The sequence below is a fragment of the Convolutriloba macropyga genome, chromosome 6 (genome assembly GCF_964194025.1).
Source record: "Convolutriloba macropyga chromosome 6, txConMacr16.3, whole genome shotgun sequence".
NCBI classification, from domain to species: Eukaryota; Metazoa; Xenacoelomorpha; order Acoela; family Convolutidae; genus Convolutriloba; species Convolutriloba macropyga.
In genome coordinates, this window is record NC_134473.1 from 51,535,770 (window position 1) to 51,553,541 (window position 17,772).

The 17,772-nt window shown below is 38.4% G+C and overlaps 1 protein-coding gene across 1 annotated transcript; it reads right to left on the bottom strand.

The window, feature by feature from the left end:
* Positions 1-2,625: 2,625 nt before the first annotated feature.
* LOC142341029 (uracil-DNA glycosylase-like) lies at positions 2,626-9,485 on the bottom strand. The gene is made up of 3 exons (XM_075391857.1): positions 8,946-9,485; positions 3,162-3,363; positions 2,626-2,862 (listed from the first exon to the last, which is right to left on the bottom strand). Exons 1-3 carry the CDS (start codon positions 9,293-9,295, stop codon positions 2,722-2,724), a joined length of 693 nt encoding a protein of 230 aa, XP_075247972.1. The 5' UTR covers positions 9,296-9,485; the 3' UTR covers positions 2,626-2,721.
* Between the last annotated feature and the right edge of the window lie 8,287 nt (positions 9,486-17,772).

A 17,772-nucleotide genomic window follows, 5' to 3' on the forward strand; every position in this document is an offset into this window, starting at 1 on the left:
CTTGAAACATAGATTGCACAGAGTTTTGCTGGTTTGGTGTTTCTGTAGAACCAGAAGCGAAAGCAGAGCCAAAGAGTAAGTGGTTTTTGATTCTGCAGTTTTCTACGAGAGCGGAAGAAATATCAGAGCAGGAAAAAATTTTGCTAAACGACTGATTTTATTAATACAATTGCTGCTTTTTCCAAAGTAGTGTTTTAGATTTATTGCTAAGTTTTACAGCCAATTGTATTTGTCTCAACTTTTGTTTGTTTGACAGCATTTTTGAAACTGATTTCATCAACCCGGGAAAAATAGCACTTTTAGATGATATTTTTTAGATCTTTTTGACATTTTATTTTCTTGCTGAGCTCTGTTTCTGTTTTTTTTCTTCATTTTTTAATCTTCTTAATTTTTTACAGCAATTGGGGTCTTTCTCATGTTGCGATTATTTGTTTTTGTGTATTTGGAGATCAAAGGATTTGATTGATATAGAATATGAGTTGTGTTTGTTACAAATTAAGGATTTCTTATCAAAGTTTGTTTAAATTTTGGTCTGTTTTTCAAAAACTTTTGAACATTTCTACTGATTTTCACCTCAATGCAACAATTTTCATCTGCTCACTAGATAATCAAGCGTTTCTAACAGGTACTGATATTAAGAGGTTATATAGTGCAACCTATAGAAAATAAACAATTAGGAGGAATTGGAATTTTTCAAATTTTCTGATTTTGCACTTCTCAACTGTTGGTTGTGATGCGTCCTACAGGCACTTGTTGGGTATCCAATTGAGTATACAAATGACAAAATCATCTCAGAAGAGTTTTTAGAAAGAAGTTTTTCGTTCCTCGGTTTTTGCCGCTGCAAAGTTTTTATCTTTTTTTTTCTGTCAATTGGTAGTCGTTTATTGAATGACAGCCATTTAAAATATTTTGTGGTGATTTCCGCAACCGGCACCAAATGCATTTTATTACTTTGAAACCAGTTGTTCTAATTTATTTCTGGCCATTTTTTTGATATATATATTTTTTCATTATACATGTTGTCTTATTGCTTAGTCGCATTGATAGCAGCTCCCAAAGGTTGCTAGTGAGGCAAAAGCGAATCAAATCCATTCAATTCGGAGCTCAAATTTTTTTGACTTCGAAAATGAGTCGTGTCATTGACATCATCAGGTGCAGTCTCATTGACGGCTATATGCTATTTGAGCTATAGAGGTACCTTATTAATGGTTGACGTTTCTATATCGTGCCTTTTAAAACTACGACACGGATTCAAGAAGATACCTGCAAACGCTCCAGAAGATTATTGTCTTTATTTGTTGTGCATTTTGCTGCCTAATGAATAATCTGCAATAATTTTTCATCTCACCATTTGCTAATGAGGTAAAAATGGTTTTATTTAGTCGATTGAAATCAGGCCAGTTCTTTATAAGATGTTGAAAATTTCTATTTTCAAAAAAGTTTCAATGAATGTTTGTTTTTGCCATTATTCGGTGTTTTTTTGTGTATTTTTCTGCCCAATGGAATTCATTAAGCCTGCATTCTATGATTTGTTTAAAATTTTGTTTTATATAGTTTCCCTTTTTTCTTTGAGGCAACTAATTTTCAAAATAATTTCGAATTTTTTGCCAAATATGTTTTTCTGCACTTTATACTTAATCTCTCATTGATTGTTGCAATTTTTTATTGTGGTGTAAACGTTCTAAGGATACGTAGGATCATTAGTTTTATAATGTTCCTTTAATTTTTCAACACTAATATTTGAAAAAAAAATTAAAGGTTGTTTTAAGATGCCTTTGTTTTTTTCTGCATATTTAAAAGCAAATGCTCGTTGACTGAGAGAGAGTTTAATGTTGCTGGGGGACCTTTTGATATCCAGTTTATTAGTTTTACAATTCTTTGGATTGCAATTGAGCACTTTTCCTGATATGCTTTGTTTTCAAGTTCATTTAAAATGCTGTCAAAAAACTTTTAATCACTCGAAACAAAATGTGAAGTTTCCATAATTAATCGTTCCTTTATGGCAGCTTAAAAATTAAATCAGATTAGGAGTTATGATCACTCTCAACAGATGAGAGCAGTGACTCTTGATTTTTCCTGGACAAATTTGGAGGCTAGAAAAATGGAAGAGCTTAACAAAGAATATTTTTCAATTTTCGAATGATTATGTTGACATTTACAATAGCGCTTTCATTTATTAACCGATGCATTTATGTAGCATCTATCTACAAGCTCATTAGTAAAGCAGCACCGTTCGAGTTAAGTAATATTATAATGTCATGTCAAATTGAGGGATAATTTCTATAAAGTTCTTTCATGTATTTAGCTCCAGAGACTTTTAATTAGAAATCATAATTTTTTACACTGGTGGGGGACGGTGTTCAAATAATGAAGAATTCGCTCCTGATAATTACGCAGAGGTACTTAAATCGGATAATCGATTCTGGCTGATTTATCTCTTGTGAATTTCGCTTTACCTATTGTGACGAAAAAAACGTGGCATCATACCTAACTAATTTCCAAAAAAGTGTACTTCTTCAGATAAAAAAAACGAGAAGTCAATTTTGCTGAAGTTTCTTTTAATGTCAAAACTGGTCCATTGTAGGAAAATCTCTAAAGCTCCACACAGTTAGGAAAATTCTGTGTCTTGACATATAAAAACGAGTATTATCTACGCACTTGGACTATATTGACCGTCCCGATTTAGATATACCTCTGCGCAGATCATATTAAAGTAATAGTTCAAAGACAACACCAATCGATTGGTTCAAATCCATTTTCAGCCAAGAAATCGTTGGCCTGTTTGAAGTGACCGCAGCCCAGAAAGCCCTTTTGGGCTGCTCCAAAGTTAGGCGACGGATGAGAGGTCTCGGGAATTTTGTGCCTGAATTCAGTGTCAGTTAACAACCAAGCATTTACTTTTATTAGGAAGAGGTCAAAATATTGGTGATTTGGTTGTGTAAAGGGTATTTTGAAAATAAGGGTGGTCTTTTTAGGTATATTCCCTGCTAAAGTTGCTCTGAGGCTGTTCGTCCAGTTCCTGCTAGCATGACGTGATTTTAGTTGCAATTTTTGTCCAACATATTATAACACTGGGGTCTGTACTTGATTGTAAACTAATTGTGCTTTATAATATTACATGCTCATTGGATTCAAAAGCGGGTTTGATTGTTAACAACATTCCTCTTATTTTTGATGAGTGCCTTCATCAATTTCGCCTTCTCGCCCCACAGCATGAACGCAACGGGTTCCTCTTTGTTATCCACAGCTTTGATAGCTTCTGCTGTGACCTCCTCCCACCCTTTGCCTTCATGTGAATTGGGTACACCTTTTCTGACCGTGAGAACTGGGTTCAGCAGTAGCACTCCTTGTTTTCCCCACGCGCTTATTGGATGACAGTTTTTTCCTCTGGCTAATTATTTCTTTTTTAATCCTAGTTGAGAGGATTGACTTTATGAAAAGAGTTATAAAGTCGACCTTATAAAGTCGACCGGGGGGGGGGGGGAGGGAGGGGGTTTGGTATTTCCGTACCTTAAATACACGGTCGACCTCCTAGTAGGGGTCGATCAAAAGTCTTTTCCTAAGTCGACCAACGGTCTTTCCATACCCGCAATATCTTCAAAGACTAGCCAAGTTTTATATGGATCATCTCATGGAAAGCACCTTATAGGACAAAGCGGGGTCTCCCAATAACAACCTTTCAAGATCGAGGCTATCGTTCAAAATTGGTCCGGTGATTAAAATATGTGGACATCACGGCAAACCAATATCAGTATTGTGCACGATTATTAGCAAAGTCTTATCAGTACTGATTCAGAGCTATGAACATGTCACTTTTTACACTTCGCACACTAAATGCAAGTCTTAGTCACCACAAGCATGTCCAAATACAAGCGTTGGCTGAGACTTGCACTTAGACTTACACCTCTTGGCCAACATTTTCATTCAGGATTGCAAGTCTTAAAAAAGACATGACAAATCTACAAAACTTAGCCAAATTTAGCCCAAGAATTGTCAAAAATAGATTAGTAAAACGTCCTAAAGCAGCTGAAAAGTTATCGAATATATTTTGGTGAGTAATTGATATTTGAATGAGGAACCTGACTGAAATTTAACCGCGAAATCATGGCACGCAATAAAATTTTTCGAATTTTAAAGTTTTAACTTGAAAAATTGCCTTTAACTTGAGATTCAATCTGCAAGTGTTATAAAGACTTGCCCAGTAATGAACACTGAGACAAGCCTTATACAGTACCTTTTACATTGTGACTTGCCCAGCACTGAAAATTGAAAAAAAAATTGCATTTCGCTTTGTCCAGTACCGATATTGAGTTGCATATAAGTCTGGCTAATTTTTCATCATATATATTAATATCAAACACCCAGTACATAATAAAAAATGCCTCACGGTCCTAAAAACCTAAAAATTTTTTACAATCCATTTCACTGACAAAAAACTGGCAAACGATAGCTTTTAATGTCTTTTTCAGTAAAATTTGATCAACAGAGGCAACCATAACGAGTGGGGGCTTTAGCTGTAGAGCGCGAGAAATTGCACCGGCTAAAACCAAAACATTTGTAGGTTCTTTATAGAGCACGTATTTAAGACAACAGAAATAAAAAAATCATCGCAGCTAAGTTGAACAAGTTTAATCGCTTCGTTGAGAGCCAACAAATAGGCCACCAAGTTCTTATTACAACAAATGTGCACAAAAGTTAGCAAAGTTCTTGAATAGATAAAATTGGACACTTGGCATATAGGGGGAGAGTATTGGGGCTGTCAAATTAGGTTGATAAGAAAAATAAGCAACTTCTGCTATTTTCTTAAAAGAGTTTAAAGAACAGAAAATAGCAAAATAAGATGACAAGAATAAAAAATACGAAGAGGGTCGTACGAAAATTGATCTCCAGGAAGACTCAAGGACAATCTGGCTCCCTCGACTGTGATTGCGCACCCCCTCTTTCACCTCTTGCTTTGCTTATAGAAACCCACTGCAAAACCCCCATAGCTTCTTTACTAAAAAATAAGAAAAGAGCAAAACGATAAAAGCGGCAGAAATCGAAGTCCGAAGAAGAGTAAGGGCCCTAATCGACGGAACGCAACAACAGGGAGAATAAAATGTGTGGAATGCAATAGTAAAGTTCTCGAAAAGGCCGCTGAGGTTTGTCTGATGTTAGCACAGGAGCATAGGACTAGGGGGAAGTGGAAACTAAAACTGAGTTCAAATAAGTTAAATGTAAAAGGCTTAAAAAATTACCATTCAAGTCTTGGTTTCATAGCGGTAAATTTTTAGGCCATTCAGTGACAGCTCCACTAACTGGAATATAAGAAATTTGACGCCCGGAACTTATTCCTTTTAAGTGATTGTTAAACAAAGATACAATAGATTCTCGCCGTAACCATAGTCCAAATATATATAAATATTAAATCCAAAGCGTCGGGCAAACAATCTGTGCAGATAAATTTGACGTCCTTGATCTCTCTTGATAAAACATATTTGCCATTTTTGTCATAGAGTTGTTTATCGGAACCAGTGCGCATATGTATGAACAGTTTTTCAAATTCACCCGCATGTGTGTTCCTGTAATAATAGTAGAAAGACAAGCACTGACGCAATTACGTTTAGGATGTACAATAATTACTGCGATAGGCTTGTATTGTGCACTCTAAAATTAAAGGCAGCTTAAAATGATTGAACTTAGTAAACTTAGTAAAATCTGCAATTCTCACTAGAAAAATTTTTTTCGAATCATTTAAATAATTTGTAAAAGTGTCTTCTCTTCTGCCCTGATCCTATCTCAGGACATACGATGGCAAGAGTTTGTTGGTCAAAAAAATCAGTGGTTCCATATTGTGAGGATAGACTGAAATACAATTGCAGATAGAACAATCACGCATACCTCTTTCTTCTTTAAGATGCACAACACTAAATTTTGGACAAATCAATGGTATTAATTTGTATGTGGGGGGTGTTGGACATATGAGCTGTGCAGCTGATATATCTTCATATGAGTTTTTGAACGATGTAATACCTGATTTAGGGAACCAAGCAACAATAAATGGCTGTTTTTTGTGTAGAACTTTTTGCTTAAAGGGCTTCATAGTGTTTTTTTCCAACCAATGACAGTTCCGCGATAAGGTCCTGTACGCAAATGCAGGCCAACCTCGAATCATTTGCCACTGTCTATTTCGATAGAAAATACAATCAAGAGTTTTTAGTAAGGACAAAAATCATAAGAGAGAAGCTTAGTTATTAAAAATTTCGACTTGAGCAAATAAAAAGATGGTGTAATCACTTTATAAAAATACGACCAATCCGATCATTCCCACACCCCTCAGGTAGATATCTTAAGCGGAAGTTAATCAAAATTCAATGTCATGTACTGTCAATGGTTTTTTCGTGCTCTTTTTTTCCGGCCTATACGATGACCTCAACAAGCGCTATTAACACCGGAATTGTTAATAACCATATGATTTTTTTTATTTTTTATTGGAAAAGTGACTGTTTAAGAGAGATATAAGGAAACTGTACAGTTGCAATGAGCCGTTAGTCGAGAATGAGATATGGGCTGATCAGGGAAATGATTAAGATTTTTTTATGTTTTTGTCTGTAAACAGGCTAGTTTGCTAGTAGGTATTTAGTACTTATATTATAATGGTAGTTTCTCGAAAAGTTGATATCAGATTGACCTAAAAAATGTAGATAAAGTAATTTTGATGCGGGAGTCCAAAATTAGGGTCTGATTCTAGCTCCCATTTGTTGCACGCGGGCTGCGGGACACAAATTTGAATTGCAAGTGGAGTATTGGCAGTAATCTTAAGATTTTTGGCGGGTTAACGTACCCCTTTTAAGGTTTTCTATTGGTGCTAATCAAATTCTCCGGGTTCGACTGCAAATTGGTGCTTCGGGATGACGCTAGTGCTCGAAAATAAATTTTGAGCGGCCCAATGCTTTTGAATTGGTAATAAAATGATAACTTGAGACAGTCAATGATAACAACACCCACCTCTGCCAAATTCGATGAACTCTAATTTTTCGGGTTTAGGCACCACGACTCCATAATAAATTTCAAACTGCAAACGGCTCGCAAAGAATAATGCTAAGACTCTATTTTTTTGCATGCAACCAGTGGAATAGCACCCTACATTTTTTGAATATTGGTACTTGAAGAGGTTTTTACACCTAGAACACGAGATATGACCTTTTGAATTTGGATCAAATACAGAACACCCACGAGACATGTGCGCAGGCACTGCACGTTACCTATTAAGAGTCAGGTCATACCAGTTTGTGGGTAGGTGCACCTGTGGATGCACGTTCCTCGACAATAGTAATTTTTATCACCTTGATCACTCGTACTTTGATTTTCGACCCTTAATTGACCTCCAGAGGTCGATTTTTTTCCTGGAAATTTCGTTCTTTGACAGGTTTTTGAATGGGGATTCGCATGGAATGACGGGAAATGCGGCCAAAGCCACAACTTTAACCTCAGGGGTATGAGTTAGTGAAATAATCATACACGGAAATCAATGGCCCTTGAAGAACAATGGTGATGAAATCAGTTAGGCACAAAACTGACGAACAGAAACAGAGTGATGAGAATATTAAATTTGGAACTTGCTGTGATCCCTCTCGAGGAAGTTTCAATAAGTAAAAATGACTTACATTGTTTGATAAAGTTATCAAGGTATATTTAATTATGTTTAGATAACGTAAACCGAAATTGAGAAAACTGTAATCAGTTGATCATGCCAAATTTAGGAGAAAGAGAGAGAGAGAGAGAGAGAGAGAGAGAAATAAATGAGGTAAAGAGCAGATGGTTTAGTTAGAAATTAGCTCTGAAATTGAGTTGAAGTTGTAAGACCAGTCAGAATACTGTGAGGAGTCTTGTTATTTAGAAACTTTGAGTGAATCACGAAAGAGTTTGAAGTTTCTGAAAATTATCCGCAGTAGCACTGTTTCAAAGTTGATAGTTGCTTGAAAAAGTTGAATAAATCATTACTGAGGGACAGTCGTTCGTATCGGTGCACTTTAATCAATTACAAAATTTTGGGATATAGCCAAATTTAACAGCCTTTAAGAGCTGGGTAGGGCAAATGTCAGAGATGAGACAAGGTAGGGTTTGTTCCCTTATTTTTCTTTTTAACAATTGGCTTGTTTCTAAAGTAAGGTTGATCGATCTTCTGAGCGACAGAGTACCCTCACTGTTAGCCTGGCTGAAATTCAGAACACGACAGTAGTTTGCATTATACATCGAAAAAGCGTTGAATCTTGTTGAAATGATTTCAAAAAATTGGAAATTAGGAATTTCATTTGCCTTTTAAAACAAATTGTTTGTATTGATTTTGTTTTTGCATGGTAGGATATACTTTCTCCATTCAAAACGCGTAGTTTTAAAAATTCGATCAACGATTTAAAAGAAAAATGGCTTATCATTATGATAAAAGAAGAAGAGAAAGTTTGATCACTTTGTTCGTTTTTAATCATTGTTTATGAGGCGTTACATTGCAACGTGGATTTCGAATAAACGAGATGAGATTTTCACGTAAGATAATTTCGTTTTCTGTCATTCATCAACTGCAGCGTAGACTGTTTCAGCTCTCAACAATATCTACATTAAGATTTCCGTTGCTCTTTTCTTGTGATTTTCCCTTGTGATTATCAGCAGCCAGTGCCTTTCAGATAATAAAATTACCTGGTGCACGCTGATGCACTATAGCTGGGTTAATTTTCACTTTAAAAAGCTGATATCATTTTTAAAGGCGCTAAGCGTCCTTGTTTTAAAGAGAATTGGCAACATAGACCAAGCGTCCTAGCAGAATAAATACATTTGATGCACAATTAGATTTATCAATTCTTTTTCTACGTTTTTGTCAATGTTTATAGACGCAAACTCCAATAAAAAACACATAACTTGCGGTTGACGATTGACGATTTTCACTTTAGATTTAAGAGGAATTAAACCTAAGATCTCCATGGTTGGGTTCTTTAAATGCGACACCATATTCATTTTTTAGTTCCTTGTAAATGTTTTTCAAGCTTGGTGGCAATTTCCCTCCGCTTTTCTGGGTGCTGAAACTCAATCCGTGTGCTTCTCCTTCGTTGGGATAAGGATCCTGACCTATGATCACTACTTTCACAGTCTCCAGTGGACAATTGTGCGACCACGCGAATATTTTCTCAACTACAGGATACACGATGTTTCCTGCGAGACGTTCGGCTGTGATGAAATCTGCCACTATTTTCAGTGCAGACGACGCCACCACCGCTAATGCGGGTCTCGACGAGCTATGAACATACGGGAGTAAACTCATTTTCAACAGCAATTAATTGATCAAGACAGATCGCTCAAGTTGGATTACTGGATAAGACAAAGGTTGCAGAGTTATAAGAAATCCGAAAGTCGATACTGTTTCTGAGAAAAAGAAAAACATGAGCTTACTTTAGCAGAAACGATGCATCAATGTGTTATGCGCTGTAAAACAAAATAAAACATCAAATTTACGTTACTGACTATTATTCATCATCAGAACAAAAAAATCACCATCATTATTAGTCATCATCATGAAGAAGAGTGAACACATTTCTGAGAAACAGAAAAGCATGAGATTATTTTAATTAAAATAACCTCATGCTTTTCTTTTTCTCAGAAACTTGTTTACTCTTCTTCATGATGCGTACCATGACATGCGATGTAAAACAAAATAAAACATCAATTTTACATTACTGACTATTAGATTATATGGATGGATTGGATGTAGCGCATTACTTACATAATGATCCTCTTTAAAAGGAAAATAGGCGCAGTGGAAATAAAAGTGAACGCCTACAATGTGACCGTTTATAACGACATTTTTCAAAAATTCACTCTGAAGAAACCTCTTAGTCAAATTTGCCCTCTTTTGCGCATTGTTGGGTTATGGATTTTCGCAAGCGGAATAAAAAGCGTTTTTAACTAAGTAAAAGAATTAATTTCTCAAAAAATGAGAGAATAATAAAATGATATTTTACAGAAGAATTTAGAGATTTACAGGAGAGATCTGATTATTAGACCAAGATGGTGTTTTGAATTTGGGGATGAAAAAGGACTCAAAAATCAGCTGTATATATACCCATTATCCGTGTGAAAAAGTCAAGATACAAAACTAATCTTAGCACCGTGATTTATAGTGGGGGTCGCAAGGGTTACCCAATATGGTTTGCTTCTGCAAATCAGTCGCAAAGGGAACCATAAATGGAATGCATTTGCACTTTTCTAAGAATTCCTTCACACTTCCGGAGATATCATCATCATTTAATACATGCTGGGAAGATTTTACATCAATTAATCTAACTCTAATAATAGTTATCTAGATTCACCAATTTGAACCCAATATTGATTCTCAGCACCATTTCTTGACGATTCATTTATATTATTTCTTTGATCAAAATCATATTGCTTGTCTTTCTAATCTGGTAAGTCAAACTTTCTTTCTAATTCTCACTAAGTTTAAGACTATAGTTTGATCGATATTCTAACACCCCCACTCAGACTTGAGCTGATTGCGTAGAGTCTGCTCCCATCAAAACTGCTCTGAATGTTTCCACTTTCGAAACGGGTAATGACTTTGTGAAGATGTCCGCTGCGATTTTGTCTGTAGGGACGTAATGAATTGAAATAGTCCCATCCTCAGTCTTGTCACGAATGAAGTGAAACTTTGTTTTGATGTGCTTGCTCCTTTTGTGCATGACTGGGTTTTGGCAGAGTCTGATACAACTTTGGTTGTCCTCTCCAATTGCTATTGGACGTTTCTGTTGGATGCCAAAATCCTCTAGAAGCTGTTTCAGGTAGAGTGCTTCCTGAACTGCTGCTGCCATGACCTGATATTCTGCTTCTAATGAAGAAAGAGCAACTGTGGCCTGCTTCTTGACACCCCAGCTGAGTGCTGCGCCACGTCCGTTGAGCTTGAAGTAATAGCCCGTTGTTGATTTTCTGTCGTTCACGTGTCCAGACCAGTCTGCATCACTTTCCCCCACTAAATTATAACTAGCTTCTTTTGTGTAAGTAAGTTTTAAACCTTTTGAACCTTGAAGATATCGCAGAAGTCGTTTTCCGCACATCCAGTGTTGATTGGTAGGTGCATTCATATGTCTGGACAGAATGTTGACTGTGAACATGATGTCTGGCCTCGTCTGTTTGGCCAGATACAGAAGTGATCCAACCAAGCTTCTGTAGATCCTCTGGTCCACTTCTTCGTCTCTGTTCTGTGCTGTCTGAAGTTTCAAATTAAAATCAGCTGGAGTTCTTGAGGGTTTGCATTGATCCATTTGAAACCGCTCAAGCATTGTTTCCATGTAGCGTTCTTGGTCGACTGTGACTTTGCCCTCATCTCGTCTGATTCCTAGACCCAGAAACCAGTGTAGTCTCCCTCTGTCTTCCATGTGAAAGGTTGCTTCTAGAGCCTTCTTGACATCAGAGATCACTGTCATACTTCTTGATGCTACTATGATGTCGTCAACCCAGACCAAGATGAAGGTGTGATCCTCTGCCTCTGATCTTGCGAACAAGCAGTGATCGTTCCTGCTTCTGGTGAACCCCTGTCTCAGTAGGAAGTTTGCCAGTTCTTTGTACCAGTTGTTAGCAGCCTGTTTCAAACCATAAATTGATTTATTTAGTCGACATTTAGTCGACATATTTAGTCTGCCCATCTGATCCGCGTTTTACAAACTCCTGTGGCTGTTCCAGATACACTTCTTCCTCGATTGGTGAGTGCAGGAAAGCAGTCTTGACATCAAATTGGTGCATCACATGGCCCTGCTTCACTGATAGCTGAAGTAGAATCCTGAATGTCTCTGGCTTACAGGTAGGCGCAAAAGTCTCAAAGTAGTCCAGTCCTTCCACTTGTTTGAAGCCTTTCGCCACATAACGCGCTTTGTGTTTGTCCACTTGACTACTGGGTCCCAATTTCACTTTGTAGACCCATTTGCCCTGTATGACGTCCCTGTCTGGTGGTGGTCTCACTAGGTTCCAAGTCTCGTTGTCTTGGAGTGCCTTGACCTCGTCCTTCATTGCCCGGTGCCACTGGTCCCAATCGTCACCTTGCTTGGCTTCGTAGACTGTTTTGGGTTCCACATAGTCGCCCTCAGTCACAGCAAGATGGGTCCTGACTTCTCCAAAAAATTGCTGAACATTCCTTGCTCGTGTCCCTCGTCTGGGCTCTGCTCTGTCCGCGTGTTCCAGTGCATCTTCATTGAAGCCAACTGTCTCTAACTGTGAGAAGTCTTCTGTGTCACTGTCTTCCAGTGACTCTGAGTCTCTGTGACTCCCTCTTGTTGCAGTAGATCCTTCATCTAGTGCTGTTTCTCCAACATCCGAGGCCTCTTGTCTCAGTGTTGTTTCTTGAGTATTCACGCTCCCTGCGTCATGCCACTCCTCCTTTATTGCAGTAGATGTGTCCTTTCGTTCTCTGTTGTCATCGTCTTGATGACCATCATCTGGGTGCCAGATTCCCAGTTCCGACCCATCATCTAGTAGTACAGTCGTTTCTTTGTTGTCAGGGATTGAGCCCACTTAAGACTCCTTGATGATCACATCTCGAACTGCCATCACCTTGCGTGTGTTGGGTATGTACACCAGGAATCCGTTTTCTCCTTCAGTGTAACCAACAAACTTTCCTTCCAGTGCCTTGGGTTCAAGTTTGCTGACTTCTCTGTCCCTCTTCCTCATGAAGACTGTGCAACCAAAAATAAATAATTTACTAATTGAAAGCTTAGGTTTTATACCTCTCATCAGCTCTGCTGGGCATTTTTCTTCTCCTCGTCTCACAACCAAGTTTCTGATCCTTGCTGCGTGAAGAATTGCTGCTCCCCACATCATCTTGGGAAGTCCTGAGTCAATGAGCAAACATCTTGCCATCTCCAGCAGTGTCCTGTTGCACCTCTCAGCTAACCCATTCTGTTGTGGCGTCTCTGGTATGGTCGTTTCCTGTAGAATGCCTGCATCTAAGCAGTACGTCTTGAACTGCTCTGAGAGAAACACCTTCGCATTGTCTTGCCTCAGCTTCTTGGGCGTCCCCACACTGAGAACAAATTTCTTCAGGCTGGCCAGTGCTTCACTCTTTGCCTTAAGAAAGTCCACAAACACAAACTTCGTGTACTGGTCTGCAAACACTATGCGGAACCGGAACCCTGACAGTGACTCTACTCTGAAAGGTCCCATAACGTCTGTGAACACCCTCTCCAGCTTCTCTTCTGCCTGGGTCTCTGCCACTCTTGGTACTGGAGTCTTTGTGATCTTGGCCAATGCACACACATTGCATACATCATCGAGTTCCCATACTGTCTCTGGTGCATTCCTGATTACATCCGCTTGATTCAGATGACCCAATTGTCTGTGCCACTTCCTTGCACTGTCAAGTTTCACGCTGTTGGAACTCATCTTGAATTCTAGAACGCTGCAGGGTAAGTAAAACAAATTATTTTCTTGTGTTAGTTTTACCCGAGTTCCCTTCTGGAGTTTCATGCAGCTGTTTCCTCTCTCGAAAGTGAAGCTATGTCCCCACTCCGTGCATCTTGAGACTGATAGGAGGTTTGAAGAATAGTCCGGCACACACAGAACATTTTTGAGTTCGCATTGGAATTCCCCTTTGTTTGAGGGTATGCTGATCCTCACACAGCCTCTGCCCACCACTCTGGAAGCCTCTCCGTTGGGATTTCTGACCACTGATTGAATGGGCACAAAGTCCAGGAACGCATCGATGTTCGTCACTATGTGATCTGTACAACCGCTGTCCACTAGCATGCCTGCTGTCTTCCACTGGGTAAGAGCTGCCCAGCATTCCTCGTCTGGTGTAGTCAATGTTGGACCCATTGCCACTGACTCATGTTTGCCTCCATCTCTTTGTCTCTTGCATGCCCTGTCTAGGTGACCCTTCTCACCACACTTGCTGCATTGTGCTGTCTCCTTCCTCCTGCAGTCCTTGGCAAAGTGTCCAGGGATCCCACACACAAAACAGTTTCCTTTCTTGGGTCCCTTCTTGAAGTCACGCTTCACTGCCAGTGCCACTGAACCACTTTGTCCCTTGTGTCTCTGCACCGTGCTCTCATGAAAGATCTGCAGCCTTTTCCTCAACTCTGTGAAGTTCGTTGCCGGGTTGAAGCTTTCCTGTATAACAAAACTTTCATACCTCATTGGCAGACCATTGAGGACCAAGGCGTTGAAGAGGGTCTCTGAGACTGCTTCCCCTGCTTCTTGTAGCCTTGTGAGCAACTCCTGTCCTCTGATGAAGAAGCTGTCCAAATCCTCAGAATCCTCGAGCTGCAGTTGAGCAAGCTGTGCCACTAAAGTCACCACTGTCGGCGTCTCGACACACTGAAATCTCTCTTGCAAAAGCTTCCAAGCCTTTGCTCCATCTCCAATGCCGTCATCTCCCACACAGTCATGTCTCATCAGCATGAGGGTTGTTGCATCTAGAGTCAGTGCCAAATGGCACCACACATTGTTCCGTTTCTCCTTGATGTCTGCAAGTTCCTTCTCATATGCATCCTTCAGCACCTTGTGGTTCTTCTTCTCATCATTGGTTGCCCCATTGGCCAGTGGCGCAGGCTCATTGGGTTGCTCCTCTGTCCCCAGTAGTGATTTGTAGAGTTCTTCGTCTGCATCATCGCCACAAATCTTGTGCTCCAGATTGGAAAGTCCTGTGCCTTTCCTGTGTAGGTCAGCAGCTTCACTGTCTGTTGATCCATTGAAGTTTGAGCAGGCAAAACAGTTGTGAAAAGAAAAGGTACTAAGCAGAAAAGGATTATGACTGTCAACAACAAATTAGTTTTGTTTTGGAAATTAATTTTATGACTTAGAAAAATGCTGGGCCCATAACCTGTTGGGTTATGGACTTTCGCAAGCGAAATAAAAAGCGTTTTTAACTAAGTAAAAGAATTAATTTCTCAAAAAATGAGAGAATAATAAAATGATATGTTACAGAAGAATTTAGAGATTTACAGGAGAGATCTGATTATTAGATCAAGATGGTGATTTGAATTTGGGGATGAAAAAGGACTCAAAAATCAGCTGTATATATACCCATTATCAGGGTGAAAAAGTCAAGATACAAAACTAATCTTAGCACCGTGATTTACAGTGGGGGTCGCAAGGGTTACCCAATATGGTTTGCTTCTGCAAATCAGTCGCAAAGGGAACCATAAATGGAATGCATTTGCACTTTTCTAAGAATTCATTCACACTTCCGGAGATATCATCATCATTTAATACATGCTGGGAAGATTAATCTGACTCTAATAATAGTTATCTAGATTCACCAATTTGAACCCAATATTGATTCTCAGCACCATTTCTTGACGATTCATTTATATAATTTCTTTGATCAAAATCATATTGCTTGTCTTTCTAATCTGGTAAGTCAAACTTTCTTCCTAATTCTCACTAAGTTTAAGACTATAGTTTGATCGATATTCTAACACGCAATCCTGAAAACTATAGCAACAGTTGAAATCTCTAAAACATGCCAAATTGGTCAGAAAGCTCAACGGCTTGCCCGGGTCGAAGTTTGGTCAAAAATTAATGTCAGATTAGCGGTGAATAGCGCTGAAAAAAAAACTTTTTTCACAGCAAAGCGCCCGCATCTATTAGCGTTAAATGCGCTAAATTTTTGCAGTTTTAGCGTTGAAATTTTTTTTCACCGCATTCACCGGATATCTTACAAAAAAGAAACTGCCGTAAAGGGCTTCGAACTTCTCACCTCCTGCATGTCAACAACGTCTTATTCCACTACGCCATCTGTCACCTACTTAAATGATATTTCCTCTAAATTTACGATAAGCCGTGAACTTAGCGGTGAATATTTGTCCGCAAAGCAACCGCATCTTTCATCGCAAAGCGCCCGCATCTTTTAGCGTTGAATGCGGTGAATTTTTGCAATTTTTAGCGGTGAAAATTTGTTTTCACCGCATTCTGCTGGTAGTGGCGAAAATTTTTTTCACCGCATTCTGCTGGTAGCGGTGAAAAATTTCCTTTCACCGCGTAAGCGGAGACAAAAAGTTTTTTTTACCACTTAGAAGTTTTTCACCGAATTCATTGCATTGAACGCAAATCTTACACTTTTACTCAAATTCAGCACAAATCTTACATCTTTAAGCAATTTTTAGAGGTGACACCTCGACCCGGGTAGTTAAATCCTAGTCACATCGATTTTCAGAGCCGGAAGCGTTTAAGTTGAAACCATTGAAGGAAAAAGTAGCGAATATTGAAGGTGATGGCAAAGTTAACATTTTTTTGATAATAATTTTTTTAATGTAAATACAATTTTTTTCTGCATAAAAAAGCTTCAACGGAACGAAATAAGATTTATCTAAAACTATCCGAAAAATGTGCCTTTCTTACAAAATCTGAAAACAATCAACAATATAGAAGCCATTTGTTAAAATATATTTATTCGCATGGAAACTACTCGCTTTTCACGCCTGTGAGTAAATCGCCTGACTGAAGTCAGCAATCATTCAAATTTGGTCATTGACAAACAAGAGCAGAAAAATTGTGAACAGACTTCAAAAAAGCTAACACCAATTACAATTAAAATCTTTTAAGTTGTGAAAAACAAATGAGTATGGAGTCAAGTGTTCAAGGAAAACAATTTGATCGGTATTAGGACATTAAAGGTAAGAAAAAGTAAGTTTTGGTATACTAAACCTTCAAGGCAACTCAACTTACTGATTTAGTTTGTAATAAGTTCAATTATCTAAGCTTCTATCGTAATACAGAAATCTTTCTTATCTATGTTTTGTCTCCTACTTAGTCATTCAATGGCACCAACGATCAGATTTTGGACGATTATTCAAATGATAAGGAAATTTCTTTGTTTTCTTATTATGCCAGAATATAACTCATAGTCACATTCGGTCCTTCGGTCCTCAGCAAAATTTCCACCCCAGAGGCTACAAGCTCCTGGGTCGACTATGAAAGAAAATGATGTAAAATATTGAATTAGCATCAGTGTAAAAAGCATTTTTCAAGGTGGGGGAATCATAAATTCTGTACAAACTTTATTAAATCTACCAGTGTCGAAGTCATTAGAACACTTACTGACAATCAAACCCTGTGAAAAGAGGAACCAAGATCAGATTTATTTCGTTACATTACCAATCGCTAAAATAATAGAGTGTGAAAAAAAGACACCCTAGTCGAGACCTGGATTTTATGAAAAAACCTATTAACTCCAAATATTGAATAAAATTACACGGTCGAGGACCCTAGTTAAATAAGGCCAGCCAAATTCTTTTCATATGCAAAATTGAGGCAAACCTAAATGTTTCGACAACATCTGGGTTCGACCTCGTGACCTCCAATCTTACCCAATGCTTAACCAATTGCGCTACATGTCCTTATCTTTGCAAGAAATTGAAAGCAAGTCATTATAAAGGTTGCGAGCGTAATTCCAGGACATGTTTCATTGTCCAGCCAAATTCCAGAACACCTTTATCGCCCAGCCATATTCCAGAACACCCTTATTGCTCAGACAAAATCGAGGACGTATGTTTTAGTTCCAGCCAATTTCTAGGACGGTTGTTTTAGTTCCAGCCAAAGTCCAGGACATCACGTTGGGTCCAGACGAAGAATTCTTTTCATACCTATTATCTATCGAGGACAGTCTTTTCATACCTTAAATCTGTCGAGGACGGTCTTAAAATAATTCCAGGTCTCGACGAGGGCAATTAAAAAAATTTGGACAATATTTATATTCAAAACTGAGACCCACGTTACACTTGACAAAGTCATGCCTCAAACACAAATTTTTTAGCT

Bases quoted from the DNA above. Each gene is read 5' to 3' on its own strand.
- LOC142341029 (XM_075391857.1), bottom strand. From the start codon at position 9,295: ATGAGTTTACTCCCGTATGTTCATAGCTCGTCGAGACCCGCATTAGCG. The intron at 3,364-8,945 runs GTTTAATTCCTC...TCATCCAATAAG, and splicing joins CCCAACCATGGAGATCTTAG to CGCGTGGGGAAAACAAGGAG. The intron at 2,863-3,161 runs AATGTTGTTAAC...ACTGAATTCAGG, and splicing joins CACTCATCAAAAATAAGAGG to CACAAAATTCCCGAGACCTC.